Here is a 16,446-nt window from a genome sequence, read left to right as displayed (position 1 = left end):
TTGTTTAATTTTAGTTGGGGTAAAAGTTGGAGGGCCAATTGGCAATTTTCCTTTATATCATTAATCGTTTATTCTTCCTTTTTACCTGTTCGAAGATCCGTTTCCGCGATAACAGATCGGATAGGATCCGAGACCGCTCCGGTTCAAGCTACTCTCTCTCTCTCTCTCCCTCTTCTCTTCCTCTCGGAGCAGATTATTAGAGTTTTTCAGATTTCGATTCTCTAAATTATCATCATATTTTAATTTCTTTCATAGATTCTTAGTACTGCTTCAGTGCTTTGTACTCAGATTCTTTCTTCTCCGAATTTCAAAAGCTTTCTTTGATGGTATCAACATAATCGTGATTGTACCATGAAGAAGAAACTCGATACCCGCTTCCCTGCAGTAAGTCCTCCTCTCTCTAAACATTTCGAAATGATTATTCTTTTTTGGATTCTGAATTGGGGTAATTTTCGGATTTTGTTCTACCAAGCTTTAGTCAATGGCTATTTCTAGGTAAAGTTCGAAACTTTTGGTAGTAAGCAGTAGGGTATATGAATTTACAGAAAATATTATGCTTTTTTTGTCATACAATTAGCACAGTTCAACTTTTTTTAGCTTACTAAGCAGTAGCTTATGACAACATTTTTTTTAAAACATCTTCTTGGGGTTTAATATTAGATAATTGGTAAAGTTACAAGTTTTGTGGTCCTAAGTTAACAGGAAAATTTGTAATCGTGTTGTTATTGTATTTGAGGGGATTAGGAATGGGAGATTGCATGCTTTCTGCACCACAGATATTAGGTTTTGGAAAATCAGGTTGAACCTCCTATCTAATTCTAAGAACAATTATAAGAATTACTTTTAGGAGATCTAATCGTTTAGGTTGTGCACTAGAGCTGAGTTCAGTGCATTAATTTACGAAGTGCATGATTGTTTGAATTATGTTATATTCTTATGTCATATCTATAGTTGATGTATCTTCTGTTTATTTTTGTTACAAAAAATGAAAAAAAAAATTGCTTAGGCTCGGATCAAGAAAATTATGCAAGCTGATGAGGATGTTGGAAAGATTGCAATGGCAGTGCCTGTTTTAGTATGTAAGTTTCTATCAATGAGTTAATGCTTTTATTTTATTTAATAGTTCCCTCCTCATTCACCTTCCTTGTCATGTACTAGTTTGCTTGTCTTTAGGGTTTTTTTTTTTTTTTAAATTTTATTTTATTTTTTTAATTATTATTATTATAATAAATATTATTATTATTACATTTAGTATCCTCTCACTTATTTTGTCCTGGAACATCAATGCAGCTAAAGCCTTGGAGTTATTTTTGCAAGACCTCTGTGATAGGACATATGACATAACTCTTAGAAGAGGAGCAAAAACTGTCAGTGCATTGCATTTGTGAGTGAAATTCGTTCTTGACTCTTTTTTTTGTGTGTGTGTGTGTGTGTGTCTAGATTTAGGAGATTGTCGCATTTTTACTTTCATTTGCAATTATTAACTGTCATAATTATTTTTGTATGCTTTTGTGCTGCTAATTTAGTAATGTGCAATTAACAGGAAATCGGTATTGGATCCTGTACTAAGTAACTTAGGATTCTTAGTTCACAAATACAGTTGAATAGTGTGATTAAGCTGCTGCTTAGGAACTTGACTATGTTTGTTTTTTTTTTAATAAATAAATTTAATTTCTTAAATGTTTGTTTGTGGCATTAATAAGGGGTTGGGCTGGAGGTTACAATATGTGCAATACAGAAAAAGGATGGAACCATCTGATAAGAGAAGATGACTGATTGAGTCCAAAATTTAGAGCTATTGTTTCAATTTATGCAAAAAAAAAAAAATAGAGTTTGTTTTTTCTCTGGCTTGACCGTACTTTCCTCAATGACAGTATTGCTCTAAAAAGACACACTAGAACTAAGTGTGTTACGTTTCTCAAAAAAAAAAGAAGAACTAAGTGTGTTAATATCTTGCAGGACTAGCATTTTAGTGTTTTTTTGAATTTTGTTGTCAAATGTGGATTGCCAGGAACCTTAAATTATACACAAGTCCCATAGGTGTATACCTTTATTTGTGCATGTAAATCATAAAGCTATATTGCAGTTAATGCTGTGTCATCTTCCTGGCAAATAAAAGTGTTATCTTTGAGTAGATGGTTAATCTAGTGAATTGGTATTTCCAACTCAAGAGTGAAGGGAGTTTGATGTTGATGATATATTGTTCCCTCAAACTACTTTTTTGGCTGTGATGCCTTGTTTTGGAAATCAATTTACTTTGTTGTTATGTACGTAACAAGTATGGAGTTTGGCAAATCTGATGGAATAATGAGAGTTTGGAATTCACGTTGTGCTTGAAGCATTTCAGATAGGTGACTAGCCTTTTAGTGCCTTGAAATCAGTGTTGCAAAAATCGCGCCTAGGCGCCGATTAGGCGCTAGGCGGTCGGCCTCCTAGGCGCTCTAGGCGCCCTAGGCGGTCCCCAGGCGCCTAGAGGGAGCCTAGCGATTTTTTCAACATTGCTTGAAATTGATAACTAATTTAAAGGAAGGAGAAGGGGTTGCGGGTTTTTATCCTAATGCTGTATTTTACCCGTTCTAATGCCTCCCTATAGTCATATTGCCCTAACCGCTAGGGTTTATAGCTTGTATGTTCTCAATTGATAAAGCTGGAAGTGGAAAATTTATGATTGTATTCTAGCTATAATGTTATGTTTAGCTATTCATATTCCGTGTATCTATGCAGAAAACACTGTGTGCAGAGCTACAATGTTTTTGACTTTTTGAGAGAAGTTGTTAGCAAGGTCCCTGACTATGGCCATTCTGATACTGGCGCTGAGGTGTCAAGACGAAGGTAAACACACTATTCTCTCTTTGTCTAATCGTAATATTCTACTCCAGTATGTTACTCCTATTTAGTTCGGCAACATTTCATGCTAAATAAAAACACTACATTTTTACCAGGAAAGTTGCAATGGATGAACTTAATGACAGTGATGACGAGTCCAAAAGGAGCAGGACGGTAATACAGTCTATTAGATTCTTGTAACTTAAATACCATGATGTTTGATATTGAAAATATTTCAGGGATAAACTGTTAAAGCAATTATTTGCATCAAACATAAACGACCATCTCCTGTTCATGGCTTAGATTGAGCCACTTCAATAAAAAACTGATCCAATTGTCTAAAAGTAATTAGTTGCCTTCCTTCGAGAATTAGTATTCAAAATTTTCTGCCTCCTTATTAGAGACCAGTTTAGTTTGTAATGTTCTTGTGGACATAGGTAGTTTATAGAACTTATTTTGATATTTTTTTTTTTTGAATATTGTGATGTTTAGACCTTGTAGGATTGGAATCATACCATCAGAGAATTGCGGTTTTTGCTTATTTTTTTTGGTTAGACCACGAGGTGTCCAGGAGTCACCTTTAAGCCTGTACCATACTCAGACTAATCCCCGTTCGCACCGGGCCGGCCCAATTAAGGGGCAAAGTGCTGACCAGATTGGTTTTTCCATACGAGAAGGGGGGGGGGGGGGGGGGAGTGGTTCAAACTCCCGACCTCTCTTAAGGGACAAGAGTGCACGGCCACTCACCCCAACCAAGCTGGTTGGGGTTTTTGCTTATTGATATTAATATTCAATGCTGAGACATCACATAGACAAACACTGTTTCCAGTATTCTAAATTTGATTTCCACAGTTTAATAACAATCAATTAGTGCAGGAAACATGCCCTCCAAGCAGGGGAAGAGGTAGGGGTAGAGGAAGGGGCCGTGGGCGTGCGGCTCGTGCTGATAGGGAGCCTCAGCCTGCTCATCATCATGACGTTGAATCTGATTCCTGTGCTTCTATTCAGCATAGTTGTACCCAGAACCCGAACCCGAACCCGAACCCTGGGATGATGAAGGAAACCTGTCTCGAGTCAAAGGAACCACCGAGACAGGATCCTAATGCAACAGATGGTGGCGACAAATCAGCCATCAAAAATATCAATCCCAACATCAGCTCAGACGAGAGTGCTGAGAAACCGAACATTACGTGTGCAGCAACAGCAGCTGCCTGTTCCTCGCTATCTACGCCTCCCGATGTTAAAGACAGCGAGGGCACTGTGCTTTCTGAAATCGACAGGATGGCTGTCGACCCACTTCACTTTGCACAGTTCAACTCAACCATCGTAGAAGAGGAAGAAGACTACGACGACGAAGGGTAAGAAGGTAATAGAACTAAAACAATCTCCATGGTGTTGTTCCATCAACATCAATCGCAAACATATGAAACGATATAAAGAAGAGGAGCATCACTGTGAAGAGCTCGAGAATCCTCGAGTTTTCCATTTGTCTCCCTTCTCTTGGTATTGTATGTGCTTTAGATGTAGATTTATGAATGCATGAACTTCATTTGCAACTAATCATGTTAATTCTCATGAAAAACAAAAAATGTGTAGCAGGAATAGGAGGTTAGTGCATACTACCCAGGTAGGAGTTAGCATGTGACATCTTGTATACTCAGTTTACTTCCATTGATGAATGTTGTTGAGGTTTCTGTTTTATATGAATCTCTCTCTACTTGTATTGCTTTTAACTAATTGATCTTTTTCTTTATCTAAAAAATTGATTTTGAGAAATATTCAAACGTGTAATTAATTACATAATTCCGGGAATGGGGCCGAGGTTGAGGTTTCGGGGATGAGAACGGGGAGTATAATCGCTCTGTCCCGTTGTCATCCCTAATTACATGTGTCCTTAGCCAATTGATTAATTTTATTTATGTCGAGTAGGACTTTGTGTCGCTTCAACCCAAGACCGATGAATAAATTGAATGAGACCTACGTTATCTTTTATCTTATCCGCGCATCAAATAAACTACCAACGAGTTAGAGAACTTGAAACTTGAAAGCTACTAGCTACTAAGATATTCATTATTTTCCTTAAATTTGTTTTAAATTAAGTGCACATCTGCACACACATACATACATATATTAGTTAGTTCGTTAAAATGTAAAACTTTTTATACATGCATAATAGTCTTGTATTACATTTTTACTAATACTTTTTAAAAGATAAGTGTTAGAAAAATTAGCATAAATTTACATTTAATGGTCATTTGAAGCATTAATTTGAGTGGGATTCACTTCTGATTTAAGTTGAGTCAAAGTGAATACAAATTCTTCTAGTTAAGATGATGAATTTGATATATTATACAATCAAAATTGATAATTGATAATTGATAAATGAAAAGTTAATTTTCAAAGTCTACCAATTAAAGTTAGATCGAAAAATGAAGTTTGGAAAAACTTTAGAATATGGAGTTATATAATTACCAAATCAACTATAGAGTCAATTTGACTAGAGTGTCTCGTATGTAATTATTTTCATTCATACAAATGATACAATATGTACTATTTAAAAGAAAAATGTAGCATGCGTCATAATCGGGACTAATTAAGCTGCAACGTCAAAATATGCTATATATATATGGTCCCTAAGGCTCCAATTTTCAGATGAAATTTCTGAAGGTAGGTGGTCAATGATAGAAAATATTATAACATCTGTAATACGTCACATCGCTTGAGTTAAAATTTTATACGAAATGGTTGGATAAGTAATATATATATATATATATATATATATATATATATATATATATATATATATATGAAAAAGTTCAAATGCGGCGATGTCCTTAGGTACGGCGCTGCGATGAAATTTCAGAATACACAAACATTGTTAACAACATGCACCAACAATGTAAGAGAAACACATCACAATGAAATGCAAAAAACACCCAAAAAATACAGAACAGACCCAAAAAAAATACTCCATATAACTCACCACACTCCAATAGTGTATTTCTGAACCCTGTATGGTGTTTTTACTCACATCTAATGGTGTGTTTTTAGTGATGCTATTTGTGTGTGTTTTTGGTGATGCGTACCTAATTTGTGTGTGTTTTTGTGGTACATTTTTCTAATGTTGATAGTGTATATTTGTTGAACTATTGGTGACGTCGCACCGCCACACCTAAGGACATCGTCACACTTGAACCTTACTCTCTCTCTCTCTCCCTCTCTCTCTCTCTCTATATATATATATATATATATATATATATATATATATATATATTATTTACACACAATACTTTTCACAATTATTCAATATGTTGACGTAAGTTATTTGAATACTAGTAAAGTAAATAATCAATTCACATATGATCAATGCTTATAAAAAGTCAAGTCATTTCCCTTTAAAAAAGAAAATTATTTTATGCTTTGTCATAGATACATAAGGGGAATATGAATGATAAACTCTAGAATATAATGGAAGAGAGAATGATGTGAGGAGATATACTCAGGGGCCGGGGAACAACTTCATTTTTATTCGCTTGGAGAATGGCTACTACGGAGAGGGGTAGTATAGAGTGATAGTTTAATTAAGCCAGTCACAAAGTGAAAGTTGGTTAAAATTGAATGTGGATGCGACTATTGATAAATTAGAAGAGAATGGAGTTCAGATGAGTTATTAGAGACGAGGGTGGGAGTTTTGTATTTCTGTGCTTGCCAAGGCTTGGCTTTCTTGTGGGTTAACAATTTTACCCTAAGGGAGGTTAAGGTGTCAGGGGTTAGGAATGCATCTAAAATGTGATGTGAGATTATGAGAATGTATTATATACTATAGTATAAATAACAAAGCTGAAATACTTGAAAGACCTAGAAAGAAAAAAAAAAAAAAAAAAAAAAAAAAAAAAGATTATCACATAATGTGAACTAAATAATATAATATAAGATAATCTTATTCACATTATTTCACAATGTTATATTACTAAGAGTAGAAGTCGATTGTTGATTGCATGCTTATAATATATAATAACAGTCAAATGCTCGGAATTGAATGGGGGAATATCATCAGGGCGTGCACTTATATGGATATAAACAATATGAACACAATAATAAGAGCATCATTGTGATTTGTGAATGACTGGAAATTTCAAACATCGCACCCGGCCCCTACCCTATATTTTCCAACAATAATATAATGCAAGTCCAAGCCGTACCACCGCACACCAAAATTATACGGATGTACGTAATACTTTAGAAATATTTTTTAAAAAAGTTTGACATTGGTTTTATTACTTCCCTCTCGCCCCAGTCGATAAAGCATCTATGGCTTACTATAGAGCTCTCCACACTTTGAGAAGTTTTTCTCCCCGTTAATGAAATTTGATCTCGGGTCATTGTTCCCAAACTTCACCCATGTGACCAATTGAGCTGTTCATGCGAATCTTTTTTTCTTTAATCAATCGGCACAAGTAGGCTAAAAAATTGGTGAAAGAAATGAAGATAATTGAATGTCGTTTTTTATCTCAACTAAACTCTAAATTGACAGTTAGATCACACATTTATATTTTATATATTATTATATCCCTTTTGTCATATTTATATATATTATGTTTTATTATTCATTTGTCAAATTAATTATTTCTGTTTTTGTTAATTTCTATAGTATGTATCTCATAATGGAGTATTTTAAAATTTAATTTCTTTTCTTGTCTAACCATAATTTTTAAATATTAAAATTTTATAAACTAATATCAATCTTCATATTATTTTTTTGAATACAATCTTCATATTATTTAATTTCTTTTCCTGTCTAACCCATAATTTTTACTCCCTACGACTAGCATGAGTGTTTGATCACTTAACCTCAAGTCACCAAGTTAGAATAAGATGGGCTCCCCAAGTTAAAATAGTGTGAATATTGGGTTCTTTATGTGCACGGTAAAGCAGGAACGGACTAAAAAGTTGCTCTTGCGACTCGAATTTGCATAGATTTTTAAAGTGGGAAACGGGCGATTAATAAGATTAGACATATTGATAATAAAGTCGAACAAATATGTATGGGTTGAATATAACGATAATGATGTTTTTAGACTTTATGGATTAAGTTTTTACTTTCTGTTCATGTGATTATTGTTGATAAGTACAGTCTAGGTTGTTCTTTTCCTATTATTTAAAAAAAAAAAAAAAAAAAAAAAGACTAAAAACATGAATACTCTGCATGAAACTATCAACGAAGTAATATACTGGGAAGTTGTTATTGGCAAGTGTAAACGCAAGAGAGTTAAACATCCAACGCGGTCACGGAAGCCAGCTGCCCAGCTCTCTTTCAAACTCCGGCATTTCTCCTCCGTCTATTCACGGTCCCCGCTTGCACTATATATATACATATAACGCAAGAGAGAAAACTACATACTGGGTGGACAGAATTATATCCCAACAATATCAGAAAACAACTACGGAGGAGAAACCAGAAACTTACGTACCTCGTTGTTATGCCGAGAAAAGGGATGAGGACGATTTGCTTTTCACCCAAGCGTTCCTCGACGCCATCCGCCACTGATTCTTCTCAAGTTTCTTCCCCGTCGCGGTTAGGTTTTTCGCCGTGGAGGCCGAGTTTTTCGGATTCCGTTATGGACAGGACGCTCGAGGTATCGGGGCCGGCAATCATGAAATGGGATCCGGAAGGGTCTAACTTCGCGAAGGTCACTTCGTTGATCTACGAGAACCGCAGAGAAGCCAAGGAGTTCATCAAGTGTGTGTATAATCTGCAGAAAGCGATGCAGTTTCTGAAGACGGAGCATTCGAGCTCCGACAAGCTCGTGCGCGGACAAAACCTGATGCAGATTGCAATGAAGAGGCTCCAGAAGGAGTTCTATCAGGTTCTCTCCATGAACCGAGCTCATTTGGATCCTGAATCCGTCTCCACCCGGTCGTCCGTCTCCCGTGCCTCGACTCAGTCCAGCCAGTCTGATTACGACGTTGACGACGATGAGGAGGATGAAATCAGGGCCGCCGGCGATTCCATAGCCGAAGTTGAAGATGCGTCGAGCATTGCGATGGCGGATTTGAGATTGATTGCCGAGTGTATGATTTCATCTGGATACGCCAAGGAGTGCTTGAAAATCTACAAAGTAATTCGGAAATCAATCATAGACGAAGGACTACACAAGCTCGGAGTTGAGAAATTGAGCTCTTCGCAGGTCAGGAAGATGGATCCGGAAGTTCTAGACCTGAAGATTAAGAGCTGGCTCGGTGCTATAGATGTTTCCATGAAGACATTGTTCAATGGAGAGAGAATTCTGTGCGATCACGTCTTTGCTTCCTCCTCCGATTCGATCCGAGAATTAATTTTCACTGAAATTTCAAACGACGGCGCGACGATTCTGTTCGGATTCTCAGAAAATGTGGCCAAAAACAGCAGGAAGTGGCCGGAAAAGACTTTCCGTCTACTTGACATGTATACCGCCATAGCCAATCGATGGACGGAGATCGAGTCCATCTTCTCATCGGATTCCGCGTCAACAGTCAGAGATCTGGCGGTGGCGTCACTCGTAAAACTCGGCGAGTCAATCAGGAGCGAGTTGGGCGAGTTCGAAACCGCTCTACAGAAGGACTCCTCGAAGACGGTGGTCGCCGGCGGAGGAATTCACTCGCTCACCATAGAATCAATGAATTATCTCACATTGATCGCAGATTACAGCAATGTACTAGGGGACATCCTCGCCGACTCTCCTCCACCGGAGACGAGTTCGCTGCCGGAATCATACTTCGGTGTCTCCGACACCGAATTTTCTCCGGCTCCGGCGATCTCTCTCCGCTTCGCCTGGCTGATCCTCGTCCTCCTCTGCAAACTAGACCGCCGAGCGCAGCACTACAAGGACGTTTCAATGGCGTATCTCTTCCTCGCCAACAACCTCCAATTCATCGCCGGCAAAGTCAGAGCTTCCAACCTCAAATTCTTACTGGGAGACAACTGGTCATCCAAGCAAGAAGCCAAAGTCAAGCAGTTCGCGGAGAACTACGAACGGCTAGCATGGGGCCACGTCATATCGACCATCCCGCAGAATCCAACGGCTCCGATGCCGCCGCACCAGATCAAGGAGCATTTCAAGCGGTTCAATTCGTCGTTCGAGCAGGCGCACCGTAAACATTCCTTGTGCGTTGTACACGATACTAAGCTCCGCAACGACTTGAAACTGTCAATCGCGACGAAGCTGCTTCCGGTGTACCGGGAATTCTACAATGCACACCGCCTTACGGCGACGAGAGAGAGATCTTTGTCCGTGGTTGTCAGATTTGCCCCCGAAGATGTGAGGAATTGCCTTTCGGATTTATTCTTCTGGACGAATGAGTCTACAGAGACTTATTCATTTCTCGCAGATTCATCTTCTTCGCATGCAACGTCTTCGACCTCTCATTAAAAAAAAAAAAAAACCTGGCCTCCATATATTATTTAATTTGGATAATATTTTCATCCTCATATAGGGGATTAGGGGTCAATATTGTATAATATCGTTATGGAATAGCATTAATAACATATCAGCATATCACATAAAATATAATTATATAGCCTAATTATAATTAATTGAGATTGTGATGGAGACGAAACTCTTTTAATTATTTTTATACAATTATTGAAACAGTTTTTGGTTAAATAACCAAACATTTTCACATGATTTTCAAGAATATCTTAATAAATGGAATTATCACTATCGATTCTTGTATTGTCCATTATATAGCATTATAGCTTATATACTTTATTGAAAGTCAGAAAGCATAAAAAGCACATCTTTTCGACTTTATACAGACCAGATCACTACCTATATGCTCTGTTACAAAAATCTAGCATCCTATATAAATGGTAAAATCTCACTTTCACATTTAATATTATAACCAAATAATTTTCTTTCCTTTTTTACCTATTCCACAAAAGTAAAATCTCTCACCCAAAGATACACTCTTGCCTAATAAAATTGTAAAAAGATAAATCATAGTGATCGACTTAGCTATCCATCAGCAGCCCATCATTAAGTGGAAGGATATGTGTTTGATGCTCACAAAAAGTCATCTCATAAGAGAGTGAAACTCTCACACTATAAACCTCAGACTCAATTATGTAAAATTTCGTACACTATTATCTGTCACATAAAAACTAATTGAGCTACATATTTGTAAAGAGTATTTCAATTTTTACCTAGCTCTCAAGTGTGAATATATACAAGCTACGTTTAAACATCATATATATAGTCGTCTATACAAGCATACATCATTCCTTGGCCTTGTTTGGCAATTAGCGGTTAGCGGTTAGCGTTTGCGGATTGTATTAGCGGTTAACAAATAGCGGATTATATTAGCGAGTTTGACCAGCAGATTGTATCAGCGATTTGTAAAAAGATGTTTGGTAAAATTAGCTGTTTAGATTAGCGGTTAACATGTAAAATGACCAAAAGGGTATAATAATAATAATAATAATAATAATAATAATATAATAAGAATAAGAAAAAACAAAAAAAAAAACAAAAATGATGTGGGATAAAAATCCCACATCGAAAGTTAGAAAATAACTGGCGTTGAGCTCCCTTATAAAGGGAGCTCAACGCCAATTAATTTCTCTTGCCCATCCCACATCGGATGGGCAAGAGAAGAGAGGCTAAAGAAGCCTCAGGCTTCTTACTGATTAGTTTAATATTTTTTTTTTCCCCAAACGCTGCTCCTAACAGCGTTTGGGATTTCAGCGGTTTGGAGCAAACCGTTGCTCCAAACCGCTGATAACCAAACATGGTTTTTCGTCAAAACGCCAAAATGGTGGATCCGTCAAAAATGTGACGAATCCGCGACATCAATTGGGATGATCTATATGTACTGAATATTTTCCTTTTTTACGTAGCTCTCAAGTGTGGATGCATATATACAGGTTTGAACATATTATATATATATATATATATATATATATATATATATAGTCTTTGAATTGAACGTTCCGTTACGTGCACCAAACCTAGAAGCTTATGAAATAGTACGTGTCCACATACATATATGGACCACGTGCATATATGCATGCATAAATGAAATTAAATAGCACAGGAATAATGCATGCATGTGATGATTTGTCAATGTAATGTTACCGCAAATCAAAGCAATCGACATATTCAGCCCAGACCACTGACCACACCACTCGTTTTCCATTCATTCATTGATTTCAATTCGTTAACAATGAGATGGATTTCTGTCTTACCACTTGGAAGTCAGGGAATTGAATTTGTTTGAAAATTAAAATATTTTTGTGAATATTCTTCTTCACTCGACCGCCAAGAACTCATTTCATATTTTCAAGTCGTTTGACTATCAAAGAAGCTTCCTCAATTCTTATGTATTTTAGTGGAAAAAGAAAATACATTTTTGGGCCCAAATATTTAGTCTTGTTAAACTGACACGAGAAGCGTTATAAGTGGAAATAATAATAATAATAATAATAATAATAATAATAATAATCTAATCTAAATCTAAAAATTAATAAGTATGAATGAAAATTATACTCTTTATTTTTCGTTACTTTTTTATACATTATGTTATAAGAGTTTGTATTATACAATATTTTTGGTAAAAAATATCCCTACGTACCGGTATAACTTTCTTTATCTTTTTTCAACTATTATTGTCATGTACATGTATCCACTATATATTTGTCTTATCTTCTTCAATAATCAATAATCAATAATATATATATATATATATATATATATATATATATATATATATATATCTTCTATTATAATATAGCAGAAACTATAGTTCCCGCCAAAAGTAATAAAAAAATAAAAAATAAATAAAATAATATATATTGAATTGAATATATTGAATTAACAAATGCAATGTCGTGTCTATTCAGAATCCAAGTCTGTTATAAAATAATAATAATAATAAAATTGAATATATTGGATTAACAAATGCAATGCCGCGTCTATTTAGAATCCAAGTCAGTTCAGAATTCAAATCAATTCAAGTCTGTTCAATGAAGAATTAAACAAATACATTAAAGAATTAAATACATTGTTGATACAAAATTAAATTCTTCAATGCCTTTTTCAAAAAAAATTCTTCAATGCCTATGTCTGTTCAGACTCCACGTCTGTTCAGAATTCATCAAATCAAATCAAATACATACATACATAAAAATAAGGATACAACTTTTGGGATTACTAACGTAAATATGGAACAATTTGATTCCTTAACAATTCTATAAATAGTGAATTACAGGCCTATGCATTCAACCACACGTTGCTGAACAACAAGTAATATCTCTCATCTCTCATACAGTATGTATCCAATGTATGTTCTTGGAAGTGATATCTCACCCTTCAATGTTACGAGTGCAATGAAGGTTCGCGTTATTCGTGCATACAATGTATCGGAGAGGACAGGAAGCAATGCAATCAGATGCAAGGAAATTGTGTTTCATGATTCTGAGGTGATAACAGATGCAAGGAAATCAATGCAATCTCATATTGAATATAACACTGTTTAATTTCAATATTTATATATATATATATATATATATATATATATATATATATATATATATATATATATATATATGCAGGGAACATTGGTACATGCCCACATCCCAAAACAATTGGTTCCAAAATTCATTAACAATTTTAAGGAAGGTTCAGTTTGGGCTGTTAAGAATTTCTTGGTCATCAACAACTTCTACACGTACAGGACAACCCCTCACAAGTACATGATCAAGTTCAATTACCAGACTATAGCTAAGCAATTCAAAAGAATTGAGTTTCCAAGTCAGATGTTCCGTCTCACACCATTTGAGGCTCTAAAAGTTGAAGGTGTTAATGATAAGCTGTTGGTTGGTACGTATATTATGTTGAAATTACCTTTTTTTAAAAAAAAAAATTATTTTTATTTTCCTGTGTGTTAAATTTTGTTTTAAATTTCATTACAGATGTAATTGGAAAAGTGGCTGAAATATACTCACCTCAAGAAAAAATGATTTTTGGGAGAACAACTCGGCTTATAGACTTTATCATTGAGGATTTAAGGTAATTATTTAATATATATATATTTAAATCTGTATTATATATCAACTCAGGAAAAAAATGATTTCCTGGAGAACAACTTGGCTTATAGCCTTTATCATTGAGGATTTAAGGTAATTATTTAATATATATTTAAATTAAGAAAGTCAAGTTGCTAATGAGATAATGTTAAGGGAAAAGGGAGACCAAATCTTAGTCTGGTCATGATTGGTTGGATCAATCACCATGCCTGGTGGAAAATTAAGGCATCAATTTATTATAGGTTTATCACCACTAAAAATCATTTCATGATAATATTATATCAACTTGAAAAGAAGTAGGATGTGCAATGGTGAAAGAGTAACGGAACCAGTGATCTCAACAGTTAAACAAAGGCACTCAAATGGAGACTTACAGTAAGAGGATTGCCCAAAGGGTTCCCAGTCTGTGGATCCCAGCATATAAGCTCCCCAATTTTACTTATCAATTATTAAATCTATATCTATATATAAAGTTGGGTACTTATTTATTTTTTGGTATTAAAAGTTTGAGAAATCTAATTTCCCTCAACTTTTACAGTGGAAATCAGATTAGGTGTACTCTATGGGATGATCATGTTGGTAAGATTGAGCCATTTTTTAATGCAAGTAGTCATGAACCAATGGTGGTGATCTTGCAGTTCTGTCGAATTAGGAGAGATGCCACGAGTAAGTACATATATACTTATATATACACTATTCTGTGTAAAATATGTGTAACATTTGTTAAATGTCTAGATGGCGAGGTGAGGCTTTGCAGCTCATATGATGTGACACAAGTCCTTATTAACCAGCAATCTAAAGAGTTTTTGGAGTTTAGGGAGAGGTAAAAGTAATTTATTTTTAAGTATTGTACTATTTTTTTTAAAAAAATTGTTTCTTATGACTTTACTATTTTTAGTTTAATTCTTCGTGGTGTGCAAACACCCATGAGGAGCATTGAATCCTTTCCAATGATGGAGCAGACCCAATGTAATGCTCAAGATATGAAAACTATCAGTGAAATTTACCAAACCAGAGAGGTAATTGGTTTGTGTTGTATAATAATAAAAATCTACTGTATTAGGTTTTAAAATATATAAAAACCTAATACAGTAGAGCCACAAATGGTGTGAGATTATAGCAACTATCCATGCAGTACTTATATGCATTTTACAACTTTTTATGCTATAGTATGGGGACTACTGGGTTGCAGCTAGGATAGTTGCTATAGAGGATTCTGTCAATTGGTATTACAGTTCATGTAGAGCTTCTGGCTGTAACAAGAAGCTTGAGTCAAAAGGTGGGCTATATTACTGTACAAAGTGTGAAAAGAGCTGTCGAGAAGGTAATTTGAGATACAGGTTGAAGATCAGAGTTGCAGATCTAGAAGGAAATGCACCTTTTCTCCTTTGGGACAGAGAGTGCAATCAGCTATTGGGAATTTCTGTTGCAGAGTTGAAGTCAAGGCATTCAAATGTATATTTTTATAACATTTTAGTTCTGGGAATATATATAAATGTATTTTACAGTACGTGTTGTTGTGTTGTTGATTCTTAACGGGAGATTTATTTTTTATTGTTAGGCAACTCAACTGATCCCATCAGAATTACAATCCTTGGTTAAACAGTGCATGCTATTTAGGGTGGTCGTTAGGAAAGAACAATTTGAGAATCTCGACAACGTATTTTCTGTCATGAGGATAAACACTGACCAAAGATTGATTCAAGTGCATGCACCAGAGCTTCTGCGCATTCCTGACAAGTATTTGAGCTCCAAAGTTGACCAAATGGTGGAGGATGATGATTTTGAGGAGGTACACTTTATGTTATTTTATTGTAACGATTATTATGTGCAAATAATAAGTTTGATTTTTTTTTTAATTAGGAATTTGTTGAGGTTGATGAAGGGGAAAATCTTCTTGGGGTTGGTGTTGCTTGCAATCAAGATGATGTGGGTGATAGTTCAGTTGTAAAGAGGCGCCTTCTAGACAAGTCTTCATCAACCCAGACATCAAAGAACAAAGGGATTAAGGAGGAAAGTGATTGAATATAAATTGCTTTGCTGAGGTTTCTGATGCATGTGGACCAGGATGCCTGTTGGCATTTTATCTTTTTTTTTTTTTTTGGTTATTGGGTTACAAAGACAGTATGATGCCTTCTGGCATTTCTTTTCTTTTTTAATTTTGGTTACATCTGCTACTAGGGTCTTTGGTGGCTCAAGGACAAAAAATGGTACATGGATCTTTTAATAAATTGTGCCTGACTCAAGGATCGTTTTGCTTATTTACCGTGGTTTGAAAAATTTACTGTTTTAAAATATTTGTGAATTGTGAATTTGTGAATATTAGGTTTGATTATCAAGTTTTTCAATCACCTCCTCTTCCAAGTAGGTGGTTGCATTGTAATCAAATTGTTTGGATTGTTGAATATTTTTTTGCAGTGAGTTCAAGTATTCCTAAACATATATAGCAGATGTGGTGATTAGCTGATGTGATGATTTGGTGATTAGAGTCCATGGTGAAGAAATTCCTGTGGATCTATAATAGTCCATTGTTTTTACATCGAGTGAGAAGCAGAAAT

At 35.3% G+C, this 16,446-nt stretch overlaps 3 protein-coding genes across 3 annotated transcripts; all 3 read left to right on the top strand.

Moving 5' to 3' along the window:
• Positions 1–73: 73 nt before the first annotated feature.
• LOC109180160 (dr1-associated corepressor-like) lies at positions 74–4,533 on the top strand. Its single transcript, XM_019329637.1, has 6 exons — positions 74–384; positions 1,007–1,079; positions 1,291–1,384; positions 2,725–2,832; positions 2,943–3,000; positions 3,703–4,533. Exons 1-6 carry the CDS (start codon positions 352–354, stop codon positions 4,186–4,188), a joined length of 852 nt encoding a protein of 283 aa, XP_019185182.1. The 5' UTR covers positions 74–351; the 3' UTR covers positions 4,189–4,533.
• A 3,453-nt stretch (positions 4,534–7,986) lies between these two features.
• Positions 7,987–10,364, top strand: LOC109180141 (exocyst complex component EXO70A1-like). Its single transcript, XM_019329614.1, has one exon. The coding sequence runs from the start codon at positions 8,307–8,309 to the stop codon at positions 10,233–10,235; it is 1,929 nt and encodes a 642-aa protein (XP_019185159.1). The 5' UTR covers positions 7,987–8,306; the 3' UTR covers positions 10,236–10,364.
• Positions 10,365–13,422: 3,058 nt separating this feature from the next.
• LOC109186218 (replication factor A protein 1-like) lies at positions 13,423–15,913 on the top strand. Its single transcript, XM_019336150.1, has 7 exons — positions 13,423–13,678; positions 14,427–14,554; positions 14,624–14,711; positions 14,787–14,907; positions 15,059–15,343; positions 15,450–15,680; positions 15,752–15,913. The coding sequence occupies exons 1-7, from the start codon at positions 13,665–13,667 to the stop codon at positions 15,911–15,913; spliced, it is 1,029 nt and encodes a 342-aa protein (XP_019191695.1). The 5' UTR covers positions 13,423–13,664.
• Positions 15,914–16,446: the final 533 nt, after the last annotated feature.

Source organism: Ipomoea nil, unplaced genomic scaffold (genome assembly GCF_001879475.1).
Source record: "Ipomoea nil cultivar Tokyo-kokei standard unplaced genomic scaffold, Asagao_1.1 scaffold0188, whole genome shotgun sequence".
Lineage (NCBI taxonomy): Eukaryota > Viridiplantae > Streptophyta > Magnoliopsida > Solanales > Convolvulaceae > Ipomoea > Ipomoea nil.
The sequence above is the reverse complement of the archived record's forward strand: the minus strand, read 5'-3'. Positions and strand labels throughout refer to the sequence as shown.

Excerpts from the sequence above, each read along its gene's own strand:
- LOC109186218 (XM_019336150.1), top strand. Across the intron at positions 15,344-15,449 it reads TGAAGTCAAGGCATTCAAAT|GCAACTCAACTGATCCCATC; the intron begins GTATATTTTTAT and ends TTTTATTGTTAG. Across the intron at positions 15,681-15,751 it reads AGGATGATGATTTTGAGGAG|GAATTTGTTGAGGTTGATGA; the intron begins GTACACTTTATG and ends TTTTTTAATTAG.
- LOC109180160 (XM_019329637.1), top strand. The coding sequence starts at position 352 with ATGAAGAAGAAACTCGATACCCGCTTCCCTGCA. Across the intron at positions 385-1,006 it reads TCGATACCCGCTTCCCTGCA|GCTCGGATCAAGAAAATTAT; the intron begins GTAAGTCCTCCT and ends AAAATTGCTTAG. Across the intron at positions 3,001-3,702 it reads AGTCCAAAAGGAGCAGGACG|GAAACATGCCCTCCAAGCAG; the intron begins GTAATACAGTCT and ends CAATTAGTGCAG.
- LOC109180141 (XM_019329614.1), top strand. The coding sequence starts at position 8,307 with ATGCCGAGAAAAGGGATGAGGACGATTTGCTTTTCACCCAAGCGTTCC.